The sequence below is a fragment of the Phyllobates terribilis genome, unplaced genomic scaffold (assembly GCF_046119375.1).
Source record: "Phyllobates terribilis strain yellow unplaced genomic scaffold, ASM4611937v1 Scaffold_3__8_contigs__length_932513732, whole genome shotgun sequence".
In the NCBI taxonomy this organism is placed as follows: domain Eukaryota; kingdom Metazoa; phylum Chordata; class Amphibia; order Anura; family Dendrobatidae; genus Phyllobates; species Phyllobates terribilis.
In genome coordinates, this window is record NW_027362763.1 from 368,053,867 (window position 1) to 368,071,846 (window position 17,980).

The window sequence follows — 17,980 nt, forward strand, 5'->3', positions numbered from 1 at the left end:
AATGGGCAAGGCGTGTGGCAAGGGACGTGGAACTGGACGTTCTGGTGATGGTGCGTGTAGAGTACGGGGCCGTGGCCAAGGTGAAAAAGTGCCACAACCAACAGCCACATCTTCTCGCTCCCACTTCTTGACCGAATTACTAGGGAAGCACACTACAACACCAGTATTGCGAACTGATCAGTGTGATCAGGTTATTAATTGGATAGCAGATAATACTTCCAGTTACCTTGGCACCACCACCTCCGGTCTGTCTTCCACACGGTCAAGTTCTAGTAGCCGTGAGTCTCGACCGCATTCTCCTCCTCACCCTGATGCTCCTTCCTCCCACCATGCTGAGTGTCGTCAGACAGCAACTGTTCCCACACTTGGACACTCTGAAGAGCTGTTCACTGGTCCATTTCCATATTTGTGCCCCTCGTCTGCTCCGCTTGAAGTGGTGGAAGAGGAGATCCCATGTAGCGATGCCCAAATATTTGAACAGAGACGGCCAGAGGAAGTCGACGCTGGCAATTTGTCACAAGAGGTGGACGATGATGAGAAAAAATTGCCACGAAGTGAGGAGGAGGATCGTGGTGCGCAAGTGGAAGAAGTAACTGACCCAACGTGGCAGGAGGACATGCAGAGCAAGGCCAGCAGCACACAGGGGGAGGGAGGCAGAGTACCCCAACAGGTAGGAAGAAGCAGTGTGGTGACCGCACACAGAAGGCGGGCAACAGTTCCCCGTAACACCAACAAGAGGTACGTTGCCAGTACAACCGGTAGGTCTTCCAGAGTCTGGAATTTTTTAAAGACTCTGCTGATAACCCCAAAAAGGCCATTTGTACCACCTGCCATGCCAGCATCAGCAGGGGTGACAAAACTACCAGCCTGACCACCACCAGCATGATCAGGCACATGTCAGCAAAGCACCTGACTTTGTGGGGCGAACCACAGGGTCCACGACCAGTGTCAGCGGGTGTCACCACTGCTTCTTCCGCTGTTGTGTGTGTAATAGAGCCCCCTGTTGTGCGTGCAAGGCAATCCCCTGTCCATACTGCATGCAAAGATGCCCCCTCCTCTCAGTCTTCACTTGTTATGGCAGTTTCTCAAGAAACAGCATCATGGTACGCGTCCACGTCCCACCGCAGCATTCAATTGTCCATATCCCAGAGCTTTGAACGAAAGCACAAATTCGCAGCCAAAGTCCCACAGGCCACAGTCCTAAATTTGCACATTTCACGACTGCTTGCATTGGAAATGCTGCCTTTTAGGCTGGTGGAGATGGAATCCTTCCGCAACCTTATGGCGGTGGCCGTCCCTCGGTACTCGGTCCCCAGCAGACACTATTTTGCCCGGTGTGCCATCCCCGCACTACACAAGCACGTGTCCCAAAACTTCTGCAGTGCCCTCAACAACGTAGAAACTGGGAGAGTCCACCTGACAACGGACACGTGGACAAGTGCTTGTGGCCAGGGACGGTGCATCTCCCTGACGACACATTGGGTAAACATAGTGGAAGCCAGGACCCAGTCAGACCTTGGGACGGAACACATCCTCCCCAAACCAAGGATTGCGGGCCCTATGTCAGTCAGAGTTTCCCCCACAGTGCACAGCTCCTGCGCATCATCTTCCTCCTCCTCCTCATGTTCAGCCTCCATCTCAGATATCACCACATCAGTTACATGCTGGAAGCACTGCAGTACTGCCTCAGCCAAGCGGCAACAGGCTGTGCTGAAACTCATAAGCTTAGGTGATAAACCTCACACTGGTTGTGAGTTGGGGACAGCTGTGAAAGAGCAGGCAGATCTGTGGCTGAGACCGCTGAACCTACATCCAGGCATGGTCGTGTGTGACAATGGGCGTAACCTGGTGGTGGCTCTGAGGCGAGGCGAGATCACACACGTACCATGCCTAGCTCATGTGCTTAACCTCGTGGTTCAGCGGTTTCATAAATCGTACCCCGAGTTGCCAGATCTGCTCGTGAAAGTACGCCGCCTGTCAGCTCATTTTCGCAAGTCGGCTACAGCTTCCGCCGCCCTTGCTGTGTTGCAGCAGCGTTTGCAGCTTCAGGCACACCGACTGGTGTGTGATGTCCCCACATGTTGGAACTCTACCCTCCACATGTTGTAAAGGATTTGTGAGCAGAAGAGAGCAGTTGTGGAGTACCAGCTGCAACAAGGCCGTCGATATTTAGGTCAGACTCCACACATAAGACCTCAGGAGTGGACCTGGATGTCTGACATATGTACCATCCTGACAAACTTTGAGGAGTCCACCAAGATGGTGTGTGGCGATAACGCCATCATTAGTGTCAGCATCCCACTTGTCTGTCTTTTGCAACGCTCTCTGCAGAGAATTAAAGAGGAGGCATTGCAGCCAGAGTATGATGAGATAGATCAAGAACCCGTAATGGGCGATTACACACAGCCCAGCCTCATCTCATCCCAATGTGCATTGGGGGACAATAAGGGAGAGGAGGAGGAGGATGAACAGGAGCTGGTATCATGCGCTGTGGACGGTAGTACCTGTACAACTGTCATACAGTCGGTTCAGCGTGGGTGGCCTGAGGACAGGGAGGGAGGAGGAAGAGGAGGAGGAGAGCATGGTCAGTCATCATCTTGGTGAGGACACGGAAATCTTGTTCGTTTCCAGTCTGGCACGCATGGCTGACTTTACGTTATGCTGCCTTAACCGTGACCCTCGCGTTGTCAAAATGTTGGGTGGCAGTCATTACTGGTTGGTGACACTTTTAGACCGACGCTACAAGGAGAACTTTCACTCTCTTGTTCCTGAGGTGGAGAGGTCTACAAAAATGTGGCAGTACCAGATGGCCCTTGCTGCAGAACTGTTAAAAAAATTTCCGTCTGAACACGCAAGCAGCAGAGGTCACAGTTCATTGACCAACCAAGGCGTACAGGCGAGAGAGACACAACTCCAATCCAGCAGAGGCAGGGGAACAATGTTAACATTCTGGGACAGTTTTCTGAGACCCGCCCAGCTTACAGGCCCTGAGGCGCGGGGTACTCTCAAAAGGAGTGGAAAGTTTCAAAAGATGGTGAGGGAGTACCTTGCCGACCGTACCAGCATCCTCCGTCATTCCCCTGTGCCTTTTAATTATTGGGTATCTAAGCTGGACCCTTGGAATGAACTCGCTCTGTATGCCTTGGAGGTCCTGGCCTGCCATGCCGCTAGCGTGTTATCGGAGCATGTTTTTAGTGCCGCTGGGGGAATTATAATTGATAAGCACACTCGCCTGTCAACTGACAATGCTGACAAGCTGATCCTTATCAAAATGATCAAGGGCTGGATGTGGCCAGACTTCTCATCACCACCAAATGACAGCAGAGTAACATAAAGTCAAATCCACTGTGTTATTTCGGGAGGTGTATTCCCATGTACCGCTTCACACCCACACATGCTTCCTCATTTCGGCTGTTTATTTCTCTTCTCCTTATCCTCAGCCTCCACCACCATTATACCACCAGGGTGACCGTGGTCCGTGTTGCCAGCATTGCAAGTTCCTCCGTCCTAATTTTTGGCATCTTTTGCTTGGAAGGCATAGGCAAAGACTATGGGAGACCCACTCCCCAATAATGGGAATAATGTTTTAATATGCTGTGCTGCATGGCTCTTGTAAGGGGCATTAAAATCGTCTTGTTAAGCTACTGTGACCTCCACGTCTCTTCCAAGGGGCATTAAAACCACCTTGTTAAGGAACTGCAACCTCCAGGTCTCTTCCAAGGGGCATTAAAACCGACTTGTTAAGCTACTGCGACCTCCACGTCTCTTCCAAGGAGCATTAAAACCGTCTTGTTAAGATACTGCAACCTCCACCACTCTTCCAAGGGGCATTGATATTGTCTTTTTATTCCACTGCGACCTCCACCACTTTTCCAAGGGGCATTAAAACCGTCTTGTTAAGCTACTGCGACCTCCACATCTCTTCCAAATGGCATTAAAACCACCTTGTTAAGGTACTGCGACCTCCAGGTCTCTTCCAAGGGGCATTAATACCGTCTTGTTAAGCTACTGCGACCTCCACCACTTTTCCAACGGGCATTGATATTGTCTTTTTATTCCATTGCGACCTCCACCATTCTTCCAAGGGGCATTTAAACCGTCTTGTTAAACCACTCTGAACTCCACAGCTCTTCCAAGGGGCATTGAAATGTTGTTTTTAATTACCTCTAACCTCCACACCTCTTCTATTTCCTCCGAATTTTAGTCAGCTTTTGCTTTTAAATGCATAGGCGAACACTAAGGGAGTCCCACTTCCCAATAATGGGTAGAAGGTTTTTAGTATGCTAAAATCCACGTCTGTTTCAAGGGACATTGTGGTTCCTTATAATTTTTGGAAAGCCTTCCATTCACTGCTAAGGCCAACAGTGTACAGGAGACCCAGTTGCTATAAATGGAAAAAACGGTTTAGTTAAGGCCCTCTGACCTCCATGTCACTTCCAAGTGGCATTGGAGTGCCTCAAAATTTTTGGTAGGCATTGCACTCACTGTATGCCCTATAACTGCGTAGCCGAACCGCTCCTTATTTTACAGAAACATATCCTACAAGACATGTGTGATTAGTTGGCCTGATATTGACGTGAATGGTCCCTGTTCCTCCTGCTCTTTCTCCTTTGCCACCACCTCATCCATCATTCATTACCTGAAGCTTTGTTTTAACGGGAGTCACAGAACTGGGATAGTAGCAGGAAAACATACAGCAATCCTCAGAGGAGGTTGGATATGCGCCAAAATGCTGACCACCTCAGGCCTAGCTGCTACTACATACATGCGCTTGCATTCCAAGGAACAGACAGCTAAGGAGATGGATGTCCTCATGATCATGAATAATTTACTCGTGCAGGAGGCCGACCACTGCTGCTGTCTACCTTCTGAACTTTGTGCTGAAGCCTGATTGACCCAGGACCCTCAATCCTCTATGTCTGGAGGACGTGTTCCATCCCAGTATCCAAATGTGTCTGGGCTTCCACAATATTAACCCAGTGTGAAGGTGTCAGTCAGATGGACCATCCCTGGTCACATTCACTTGTTCACATGTTTGTGGTTAGGCTGTCCGCCCACAGGCGGCTGGTGACTGAGCGTGGACACCGGGCCGCCAGGCGGCAGGGGACCGAGCGTCGACACCCGGCCGCCGGGCAGCTGGGGACCGAGTATGGACACCCGGCCGCCCCCTGGCGGCTCGGGATCGAGCGTGGACACCCGGCTGCCGGGCGGCTAGGGACTGAGTATGGATTCCAGGCCATCAACGCAGCCATGACATGGTGGCCAGCGTGTGCCTCCACATGCCTAAAGGGCCCAATTTCAAGAGCAAGCAAGCTAGCAGTATGGTATTGCAGCCTGGGGGTGAGTGGGTGGCAGGTTGCACACTTACGCTTGCATTCCAAGAAAACAAAGCAGATGCTAACTTCTATCATCATCATCATGCTCCTCACCTTGGCACTCTCAACTCCCCTGATGGAGAAGCCAGGGCCCACTGTAGGAGTCTGGTTCTCTGGTGGGCTCGTCCAATGCTGCCCTAAAGCAGACCAGGCTAAGAAAAGTGTGGGGGAAGTTCCCAGGAGAAATAGGGGTGGCTGGGGACCGTTTAGGGACACCCGGCCACCCCCAGGTGGCTGGGGACCGAGAATGGACACCCGGCCGCCCCCTGGCAGCTGGGGACCAAGCGTGGACACCCGGCCGGTGGGTGGCTGGGGACTGAGTATGGATACCAGGCCGCCGACGCAGCCATGACATGGTGGCCAGATTCCACCTCCACATGCCTAAAAGGCCCAATTTCAAGTGCAAGCAAGCAAGCAGAATGGTATTGCAGCCTGGGTGTGGGTGGGTGGCAGGCTGGATACTTGCGCTTGCATCGCAAGGAATGGGGTAGGTACAATTGAACACTGCCCTGGGACAAGGCCTGGCACGGGGATACTTGCAAGTCTGCATCTTCGGATGCGGCAAGGATCACTTCTGATGGGCACACTTTTAGGCAGTGACCTGGGTGTCAGTGATGCCTCCAGGGGTCTTCCCCATGCTGTTCCCATGTCTTTTCAGCACTGTATGCATGTGTCACACAGCACATGGCTAGATAAGGTTGTAAAATATTAAAATGACATTTCCCGGTGAATGCATTTGTCATGGTTGAAAGCAATACAAAAGTGCAAAAACGCATAAAAAATGCTACTTGTGAACATAGCCCAAGGTGTGGAGGAATATTTTTGTTTTTGGTTATTTATTTTACCTTATACACAAGACTTTACCCTGGATAGGAAGTTCCTTAACATATTTCACAGGAAAACCGCTTCAGTTTAGTTTTTGAACGTTTTATTGTGAGCCCGTAAAAGTGGATTAATACCTCTGACCACGTTGTTGACAGCAGTGACCTGGGGGTCAGAAATGCTTCCTGGGGCGATCCCCATGCTGTCCCCATGTAATTTGAACACTGTCACTATCGTTTTGGGAACTTATTAGTCTTTCTACTGACTGCCGGGGGTGCCGCCACAAAAATACTCGGGTCTCCCATAGACTAACATTGGGCTCGTTGCTCGGGTCGAGCACCCGAGTATCACGGTGAGCTCGGCCCAAGCTTCAAGCACCCAAGCATTTTAGTGCTCAACATTAATGATAAAGCATTGTTTTTTGCTTCGTTTTTTATTTATTTTTTTTTACCGTGTTCACTAAAGGCGTTAACTAGTGGGACAGTTTTATAGGTCAGATCGTTCGGGATACGGCGATACCAAACATGTGTAATTTTATTGTTTTTTTCTTCATAATAATATTTATTGATGGGTACATTATATTTTTATTTTTGGTGGATTTTTTTAATTTTTTTTTTAATATTTTTACAATTTTGGGGGGATTTTTTTTCCACTTTCTGACACTTTTTTTATTTTTATTCTTTGTCCCAATATTGGACTTTCACTTTTTTTATTCTGATCGCCTGTATAGTACAGGAATGCAGCACCATCCCTGTGCTATACAGGCTGTCAGTGCTGCAGATGCAGAAGATATTTTGGTCATGCACTGCGCATGACCAAAATATCTTCCTGCTGTCTGGTGACCCGGATGTTGTCATGATGACATTGGGTCATCATGGCAACATCTGGGAAGCCGCGGCAGACAGCACTGGAGGCCGGCAGGAGAGATGAGTATCCCGATCACCTCCCCTTGCCACCGCAATGCTGCGATCGACTTCGATCACAGCATTGCTGGGGTTATTTTGCTGGGAGCAGTGCGGAACTGCTCCCAGCACATAGCACTGGGTGTCAGTTGTGACAATCAGCAGCGGCGATCGCGCCCGCACAGCCTGTGTGCGGGCGCGATCGCAAAGATGTATTAATACCTATCAAGCTCTTAAAGCCCAGGGCGCAGATATGTATTAATATGTCTTGGGCTTTAAAGGGGTTAAAGAAAATACTTATACTCACCTCAAACTCATTTCTCTAGCCCCACTCTCCACATCGCCAAGGTGCACCTTCTTGATTGTTATGACTTTATGGGTGCTTGCGCAGAACCATCCTTGGCCTTTTTAGAGCTGGAAGTCCTGGAATAGCGTAAAGCTGCTTGGGGATCTCAGCACGAGCAGCAGTGATTATAAAATGGGACGGTTTGCGGTGAGAAGTGGAGGTGCCAGGGAGGTGATCAGTAAGGTAAGTATACAGTGGGGAAAAAAGTATTTAGTCAGCCACCAATTGTGCAAGTTCTCCCACTTAAAAAGATGAGAGGCACCTGTAATTGACATCATAGGTAGACCTCAACTATGAGAGACAAAATGAGAAAACAAATCCTGAAAATGACATTGTCTGATTTGGAAAGAAATTTTATTAAAATTTTGGTGGAAAATAAATATTTGGTCAATTACAAACGAGCAAGATTTCTGGCTCTCACAGACCTGAAACAACTTCTTTAAGAGGCTCCTCTGTCCTCCACTCATTACCTGTAGTGCTGGAACCTGTTTGAACTTGTTATCAGTTTAAAAGACACCTGTCTGCAACCTCAAACAGTCACACTCCAAACTCCACTATGGTGAAGACCAAAGAGCTGTCGAAGGACACCAGAAGTAAAATTTTAGCCCTGCACCAGGGTGGGAAGACTGAATCTGCAATAGGCAAGGAGCTTGGTGTGAAGAAATGAACTGTGGGAGCAATAATTAGAAAATGGAAGACATACAAGACCACTGATAATCTCCCTCAATCTGGGGCTCCACAAAAGATCTCAACCAGTGGGGTCAAAATGATCTCAAGAACAGTGAACAAAAATCCCAGAACCACATGGGGGGACCTAATGAATGACCTGCAGAGAGCTGGGATCAACATTACACAGGCTACCATCAGTAACACACTACGCCGCCAGGGACTCCGATCCTGCAGTGCCAGATGTGTCCCCCTGCTTAGGCAATTACATGTCCGGGCCCATCTGAAGTTTTCTAGAGAGCATTTGGATGATCCAGAAGAGTATTGGGAGAATATCACATGGTCAGATGAAACCAAAGTAGAACTGTTTAACTGTTTGGTAGAAACACAACTCGGCATGTTTGGAGGAGAAAGAATGCTGAGTAGCATCCAAAGAAGACCATACCTACTGTGAAGCATGGGGGTGGCAACATCATTCTTTGGGGCTGTTTCTCTGCCAAGGGACCAAGACGACTGATCTGTGTACGTGAAAGAATGAATGGGGCCATGTATCGTGAGATTTTGAGTGCAAACCTCCTTCCATTAGAAGGGTATTGAAGATGAAACGTGGCTGGGTCTTTCAGCATGATAATAATCCCAAGCACACCACCAAGGCAATGAAGGAGTGGCTTTGTAAGAAGCATTTCAAGGTCCTAGAGTGGCCTAGCCAGTCTCCAGATCTAAACACCATAGAAAACCTTTTGGAGGGAGTTGAAAGTCCGTGTTGCCCAGCAACAGCCCCAAAACATCACTGCTGTAGAGGAGATCTGCATAGAGGAATGGGCCAATATACCAGCAACAGTGTGTGCCAACTTTGTGAAGACTTACAGAAAACGTTTGACCTCTGTCATTGCCAACAAAGGATATATAACAAAGTATTGAGATGAACTTTTGTAATTGACCAAATACTTATTTTCCACCACAATTTTAAAAAAAATTCTTTCCAAATCAGACAATGTGATTTTCAGGATTTGTTTTTTCATTTTGTCTCTCATAGTTGAGGTTTACCTATGATGTCAATGACAGGCCTCTCTCATCTTTTTAAGTGGGAGAACTTGCACAATGGGTGGCTGACTAAATACTTTTTTTTTTCCCCACTGTAAGTGTTTATTTTTTAACATCTTATGTTTATTATGCTCGGGGGTCTATAGAGACCCTAGAACATAACTAAGAACATTCAATTTGCAAAGAATAACTACCCTGCAAATAAAATTTCCTGGAACAGACATATTTGAATTTTTCCTAATCTGCTTATCTCTAGTTGATATTTATGTATATACAGTATCTATCTATTTATCTAGACATATATGTCTATAAATATATGTGTAGATAGATAGATGTAAATGTATCTATTTTTTTAAAATAAGAAACAACACAAGAAAAGGGGAAGTCATCTAAAATTAATTGGGGGAAGGTCAGGAACAATATCAAAACCTATTATTTAACTGAAATGGTACTACACATTTGAAACAAATTTCCCACATATGTGAATGGAAAATCAACAGTAATACCATAAGCATGCATCAATCCTAAAATGAAAAGTAAATAATGAAAGGGCAAGACTAGATCGACAATGAGATATTTTTCATCGATTTGTCATTTTTCCATATTTCTATATCTGTTCAAATATATTGACATCTATAGGAAATCAGTGTTTGAAATAGATTACAGTTTGTAGTAAGATGCCTATTTCATATAAAAAAATTATAAAAAATACATTTTAATCATCAAGTAAATAATATACAACAAATGTATCTATATAGATGTATAAAGTGTGTTTAACATGTACTTGTAAATATCATTTACAATAAATCTATAATTACTGTAAGTGTCTTAAGTTCTAAACCACTAGAGGGGTGCAGCTATATACTGTACATAACCTAGTGTATTGAATCTATGTCAGTTTCCTTTACAATGTATATACATGGGACAGAATAAAATGATTAAAGATTTATATTCTTATACAACTGCATTCATTATCAATGAAAATATCGTGTTTGAAAAAGTCTATTTGCTAATCGTGATTGACTCTTTGAGTTTAATCTTGTATATCTGAGCTGCTATAGATGACATTGATGACATCTTTTAATAAAACATACCATTACATGAGGGTAAACTCTTGTTCCATGCAGGCTTTCCATCTGTACCAATCACACAGCTAATAGTTGCAGGATCAATGATTTTATAACCAGCATCACACTGATAAGCTACTGTAGATCCAAGTTTAAAATCTGTACCAATCCGAGTTCCATTCATGATGTTCCCTGGATCAAAACAGGCTTCACGTGGCTTTTCTATTGTAAAAATAAAAGATTGTAAAATAAATGTTTAATAAACAATATCAATACTCTCATATGTATACTTTCTTGCAGTGCAGACATTAGACTCCATTTATACTATGTATGACTTAACATCAGATGTGACGTATTAATTAACTCCAATACTTCATAACAATTTAGTAGGTGATAAACATTTTTAAAGGATTAACCCTGTATTGCAAAGTGTAATCAGTTACACTTTTCCATAAGGTGAAATAAAAGGTAAGCCAATATGTATTGAACACGCATATGCCAGATTGAAAGGCTTTTGGCATACGTTGAGAATGAAATTTCCTGTGGGCATGTCTGATGTATACTCTGGTTTGAAATCAGCCCAACAAAAATCATGCCATTATAAAATGCTGTTATAGAAAATATAACTTGTTGGCATTAATACCTAGACATGCATAAAGTTGCTCAAGCAATGGAAATATACTGCTATTCTGTTGGCGACTCTTTGAAAGTCTTCACACTGTATCAATGACAACATCCTCTCTTAGTAATCAAAGTTCTTTTCAAGAGCAGATGAGCTTCTAATTCTGTAACTCAATCCAAGTTAACACTATCCTGCTTATTACATTTGCCTCACTTTCTCTCATCTCCTCTTGTAAGCTACTTTTCTTTTAGTACTGAGGATATTCATTTTCTTTCTTCTGCATCCAATTCATGTGCAAGGTAATTTGTTCTCAAATGTAACACTCGTGATCCCAGCTGTCTCTCTTTAATTATGTCTCCCAATCCCCTTTTCTTTACATTTCCTTTTCAGCTTCTTCGCTTTCTCAGCTCAGCTTCAAGCACACTAGAAGTGTTTGTTCTTGCTTGACCCATTTCCTCTACTCTTTGACCCTCTGCAGTCTACTGTTTTCTTCATCCTCTGTAATTTCACAATGACACAGCATGACCTATTCCCAGCTTCTGTACCTCTATAACATGTACAGTATCATTCTCACATGCTTATCAGGGATATGACAACCTTCTATCTTTTGACCTTAACACCATTAGATTTCTGTTTGTTGCACAATGACTTTATTATGGAAATGCTCAATATCTGGAGGTGGTCTGTATTTATAAATCATCTTGTATAATAGAAAAAAAAAAAAGCAGCTGAAAGACCAATGTTGCATTTACTGTAACTACACTCAGATATGAGCATCGCATATATTATAGCAACAGAATAGACAGTAATATTTTAGTTTAGCTATCAATCCCATTTAACCTCTCCACAAAATATGACACACATTTATGTCATATGCTGGCTCCCTACGTTTGATGTGGGCTCGCAATCCGAGCCCACATCTTTATCAGCACATGATGGCTGTAATAATCATCTGCCTGTAACAGCCACAAAAGGAGTGGAGCTCTGGACATGGCTGTTAATCTGGAAATTGATGCTGTCAATCTGTGACAGTGGCATTTACAGCATTCTGGCAGGGAAAGTGAGCTGTTCTATGCGCCCGTCGGTGCATCCATGATGTGATCATGGGATGCTTATGGGTTGCCATGATGACGAGGGGTCTGCTGAAGACACCTGTGCCTGTTATGATGGTATTCTTGTGAAAGTCAGCCCATGGCTGAGATTCATAAGAGACAGCTATTTTTGCTATACATAGAAATACTATCGTATTGCTGTGTATAGAACAAGCGATCAGACGATCGCTGGCTCAACTTGCCTAAGGAGACTAACAAATACTTTTCTCCATTAAAAATTAATAAATTAAAAACTACATATATTTGATATAGCTGCATTCATACAAGTCCATTACTGTGAACATGGTAATAAGAAAAATATCAAAGCACCAGAATTACGTCTTTTTGGCCGCCACAACAACATTGTATCAATCCCAAAATGATGTCAACAAAATCATCAGTTCAGGGCACAAAAACCAAGCCCACACTCAGCACCATATCCCGAAAATTGAAAACGTTAAATAAATAAGATAAACTGTGCACGTTTGGTATCTGAATAATCATACTGACCTGAATAATCATATTGCTAGGTTACTTTTACCGTACAATGAACACTGTAAATAAAAAAAATCCAAAAAGCTATTGTGGATTTATGTATTTTTTGCTATTTCGGCACGCATGGATTTTTTTTCATGCTTTCCAGTACATCACATGATAAAATGGATGGTGTCATTCAAAAGTACACTGGTTGCAACTGATACATTAGAGCACATTTACTAATGCTGTAATGCTGTACTTAGCTGACTGAAATCGCATACATGCTGTGTATCATGCTAGAAGTTACACACCTTGCTCTTATTTATTTCAACTCTTAGATGAATTACTTTAGACACATAATTTGCACCCCAAAACATTTCATAACATCAATAAATTGGGCACAAATCAAACTTTATTTAGTCAAGTCCACTTTTGATCAGAAAAAAAACAAGTGTCAGGAATGTTGGACATGCTCATTTCTTCTGATGTAGTGTAACCATGCTTTTAATTTTTATATCATAAATCAATAGTAGTTGTGAAAATAACCAGCTTTGTAATATATCTTATCAGAGAGATGTGCTTCTTTCTCTGAAAACTGATCAGTCATTATCAAAATTCCCAAGTCTAAGGTAAAATCTGTGTTCAGTGAAGACAGACTTTCCAATTACTGAGATAGGAGATGGCAAGTGTTCTTGATAAGATTCTATCTTGATCGAAGTAGGAGGAAGAGGGAGGAGCTCTTCCTCCAGCTCCTCGCTCCTACCATCTACATAGAATTATATCAGCCAACCCCCTTTTGAAGGACATTTTATAACACTGTTTAAAGCATGGCAAAAATATCTTAGGCTAACTTTCTATGATGAGCATTTGGTGCATTTTTTATTCTTTTTCTGTGTTTTTTTGCATGTGTTTTTATCGCGATTTTGTAGCTACAGTTTTTGACCTTATTTGGTATGCCATATTATAAATAAAACTGCTTTGTTTTGTAAATTTCTGTTACATAGCTTTGATAAAACTTTATTGATAAAGTCTAGTGCAGATCATATGCTTTTATATTGTGTTTCCGGTTTGGAAATGCAATAAAAGTGCATATGTGCTCATTATCAGCTGATTTTCCTCATCTCCTCCAAGTCTATTAGGAAATCTGCAATTAAATCTGTAAGACAAATTCTCACCTGATGCTGGTCACAACCCTTCCAATCCACACAGGCAAAGGAATAAATTCAAAGATGCCCATAGATTATGTGTAATAATGAGAATTGACACAGGTAAAAAGTATTGAACACGCTTATTGAAATGTATTTAATACTTCAAGCAAAAGCCTTTGTAGGTGTTGAACAGCTTCAGATGTCTCCTGTATGAAGAAACTAGTCACATGCATTGCTCAGGTGTAATTTTGGCCCATTCTTCTACACAAACACTCTTGAGATCCCTAAGGTTCCGTGGGCTCCTTCTATGAACTTTGAGCTTTAGTTCCCATTAATTTTCTATTGGATTCAGGTTAGGTGGTTGGCTGGGCCATTCCAGAAACTTTATTTTCTTTCTCTGAAACCAACTGAGAGTTTCCTTGAATGTGTGTTTGGGATCATTGCCTTGCTGAAATCTTTACTCTTGTTTCATCTTCATCAGCCTGGTAGATGGCAATAGGTTTTTATCAAGAATGTCTCGATACATTTGTCCATTCATCCTTCCTTCAATTATATGAAGTTTGCCATTCCCATATGTTGAAAAATAGCCCTATATTATGACATTCCCATCTCCAAACTTCACTGTTGGTGTGGCATTTTTTGGGGTGATATGTAGTGCCTGTTGGCCTCCAAACATGGTGTATATTATGGCATCGAAAGAGTTAAATTTTGGTCTCATCTGACCAGTCTATATTCTCCCTGAATTTCCAAGGCTTGTCTAATTGTTATTTATTAAACTGTAAATGCCCTTGAACGTGCTTTTTGCTCAGTAACTTAGTCTAGTGTGGTGATCGTACATCCAGGTATGGAGGTTGAGTGCATTATTTGAAACAATTCTACCTGCTGATTCCAGGTCTTTCTGTAGCTCTCCAGAGGTGTTCCTTGGACAGCTCTTCTGACAATTATTTTCACTCCTCTGTCTGGAATCTTGCAGAGACATCTGGTCGTGGCCAGTTTATGGTGAATTGATGTTTTTCCACTTCTGATTATTGCCGCAACAGTGTTTGCTGGAACCTTCAGTAGTTTAGACATTCTTCTGTAACCAATGCCATCAGTATGTTTTGCAACAATAAGTTTGCGAAGGTCTTGAGACTGCTCACTGGTTTTAGTCATCATGAGATGTTTCTTGTGTGACACTTTGGTAAAGAGACATCAAGGTATAATATACATATATACAAATGGGCCAATTGTAAACTAACAACTTCTTTTTCCGGCTACTTATGCAGTTATTTTTGTGTACTGCAAACTGATATATGTAAATACCTTATTATACCAGAAAATTAAAAAAAAAATGTAAATGTCCACTGCGAATACCTAATCCACTGATTAGTGTGAGAGTGATAAGTTTCATAGATGATTTACAGTTAGAATCCCATCCAATGTACACATCAATTTGGCTAGGAGGCATCTACACTGCATATCCTAGACTATCCATTAAAAAGGGTCATTGTCTCAATTTGTTTTGAAAACAGACAAAGCACCCCTTACATGTTTCACTAGATATGGCTTCATTAAGAGCTATGGTGTTACTCCTGTCCAAGAGTATATTCCCATGAGACAATGCTACAGTGGAAAATGGTGCAGGTTTTCCACACATTTCACTCTAAACATTTCAATGGGTAGAATCCAAGGTCATATCTACAGCTTAATCTGATTCAAAATCTGCAGCAGCAATCAACCTATGCCATGGATTTTTTCAGCAACTTAATAACAATTTTCATGAAAACTTAATTATATTATTGTTAATGTAATATTAATAAGATTTTGCCAACACAAATTCACAGTGTAAAATCTATTGTGTAACTGCTTTGTTGGAACATGCCTGTACTACAGCCACTATTAATTTAGGTTTCAATTTGGATCAGCACATTTTGGTAATTTAACTACATCTGGAGCTCATCCATTTATAGTTTGAAACGTAAATGAATATTATGGAAATGGAACACACTTAAAAACATTACGTGCTGAAAAAGCACAAGGCCAGTCCATTTTACCTAACTCTACTTTATGTCTTGGAAAGCTTTCAATAACAATATTGGAGGCTTATTGTCTTTTAATAACTTTGAGGATTTTAGAGAGTAATTTTTTCTTTCTGCGCAGTTAGTATAACATTGACTACATTTATTTATAGACCATAATAAACATATATTCACAGCAGATTTGTTGCTGAAATTTCTGCAACTATTTATCTGACTGTGGCTAGCAGAAATCCATGCGTGCTGTACAACTCCATTCGTATTTATTGAACTGGTTGTCAGTTGTAAAAAGGTCAATAATAAATCTGTTACCTATAACTATATCCTAGTATATGAATTTTTTAAAAAAAACAGTGTTATAATAAAATAGTGTATAATTCGGTATATTTTTACTATGTCTAAATTACATTTTTTTTAATAATTCATTTTGGCCCTGGAAACTTAGAAATAGTTGATAGATAACTGCAGCTAAATCCTACCATTGATTATTATTTTTAATATTTATAACAAAAATATCTTAATTTATTAACGCATGAATATCTGAAGGGCTTTATCACAAAAATCCAAAAAATAAAAAGTTCTCAGATGTTGATGCTTTTTAAATGGCTAAATATAATAATGGCATAGCAAAAGGAGTGAAAAAATGAGATATTTCTAGTAACATGATAAATACTGTAAAACTTTATAGCATATGTTTTGTCATAGTGCACAAAAATATATGCCCAACTACTAAACAAGGTATATAAACATGTTATATAATAACGTAACTTAATTACCTTTATATTCAATGGCAAATCCTGACATACCAACAGATGCATCACTACGAAATGCCAAAAACAAGCTGTTGCTGCTGCTTTCTAATCTTTCTGGAGCATGAGAACCTTGGAAACTTCCAATTATGGGACTGTTGGAGTGATCACCTTCATATATATGCAGAAAATCATAACTGGGTTCCATATTAAAACTGAAACACAGAAATAATACGCATCATTAAACAGAAGGTCATGCAAGATTTAGAATATCTATTTTATATAACATAGTTCAACTTCATAAATATATATATCTTGCCCAATTCAATCAAGACTTGCCTTCAGAGTTTTACACTATTTTATTGCAACATGGTAAATATATTTTAATATTACATTATGTTAACCTAAAATAGAATTTTAGGTTATATTTATTGGAAAACACCTGCAACGTATGAGATTTTAGAATCCAAATACACAAACAGGAAACAACACTGCAACATGAAATACAGTGACAGGGTATATAAATATTTTATAAATAAAGTTGTATTGTCATAAAATAAGAAAAGTAACTTTGTAACCTTATTTTTATAGTAATTTTTTTTTCTTGTTTTGATTCTGATGAAATCGTATAACCCTTGTGATTTGATTACATTTTTTCCTATAGGGAACATTTTTTTTCTTTTTTTTTACATAAAAATAAGTTAATCAAGAGACAGTTATAATACAGATGTCTTGGCATTGTCAAAACAAACAGAATGAAAACATATGTTGCTTACTGCAATAATGCATGCCAACATGTTGGGTAGTCCTTGACGGCATCAAAATGCTACATATCACATTCAGGGAGTACTGAGACAATGGCTCAATGGTAGGCACAAGCACATATTTTTTACAGCTGTGTTTGTAGTCAACTTTTTCTATATATTATATTTAACTCAGGTTTGTACAAAAAAATAAAAGCTTTCTAAAATGATCAGACCAATACAACCTGAAATATGAACAATGACCTAAAATTGTAAAAAATGGAATTTGTATAATTTAGAGTGCTTTTAATTTGCTTTTTGTTTAGCAGAGTGATCTCTTATAATTGAAAAAGTCTGAGCACAATATTACAATGCCAAGGAAAATGAATAAATGAATGGTTGTGATACAGGCTAAGAAAGAAAGAGCAGAGAAGTGTTTGATTAGGAAGACAGAAATATACTATCGGAAATATGAAAGATATTAGCTTTATGCTTTGTAATATAAATAACCTAGTGAAGCATGCAAATAGATGGTATCACACAAAAAGTGCAGATAAGCTTTAAATGTTAATAAAGGCAAGGACATGCCAAGCCTATTGGCTCTTGAATAAATGAATATTGCCTTCATTCTAATAAAATCAGTCTACAAGATTCCTCATTATTGTTCTTGAAGCTCATTTTTGCTTTGGTATACATGTATTAAACCAGAACATGACTGCATAAAAATAAATCTGTCGTAAAGATTTATTTTATCCTTAATATGTTCCGAAATTTAGCTTTTTCCCAAATCAAAACGACATGTTTTAGCGCTATGCATCATTGCTATTCATAAAGAATTATTCCAGTTATAAATAAGGACTTGACCTTCAACCTGGGAAAAAAAATCTATATTCAGAATGGACTCCTTACACTC

The 17,980-nt window shown here is 41.2% G+C and overlaps 1 protein-coding gene across 2 annotated transcripts in view; it reads right to left on the reverse strand.

The window, feature by feature from the left end:
• The window catches only part of CSMD1 (CUB and Sushi multiple domains 1), a 2,980,041-nt gene that overhangs the window by 701,290 nt on the left and 2,260,771 nt on the right, over window positions 1-17,980 (reverse strand). For both annotated transcript variants that reach the window (XM_073675393.1, XM_073675394.1), the window contains exons 29-30: window positions 16,352-16,539; window positions 10,250-10,444 (exon numbers count right to left, since the gene is read on the reverse strand). In XM_073675393.1, the coding sequence (XP_073531494.1) occupies window positions 10,250-10,444; window positions 16,352-16,539 (383 nt within the window). The remainder of the gene's footprint in view (window positions 1-10,249; window positions 10,445-16,351; window positions 16,540-17,980) is intronic.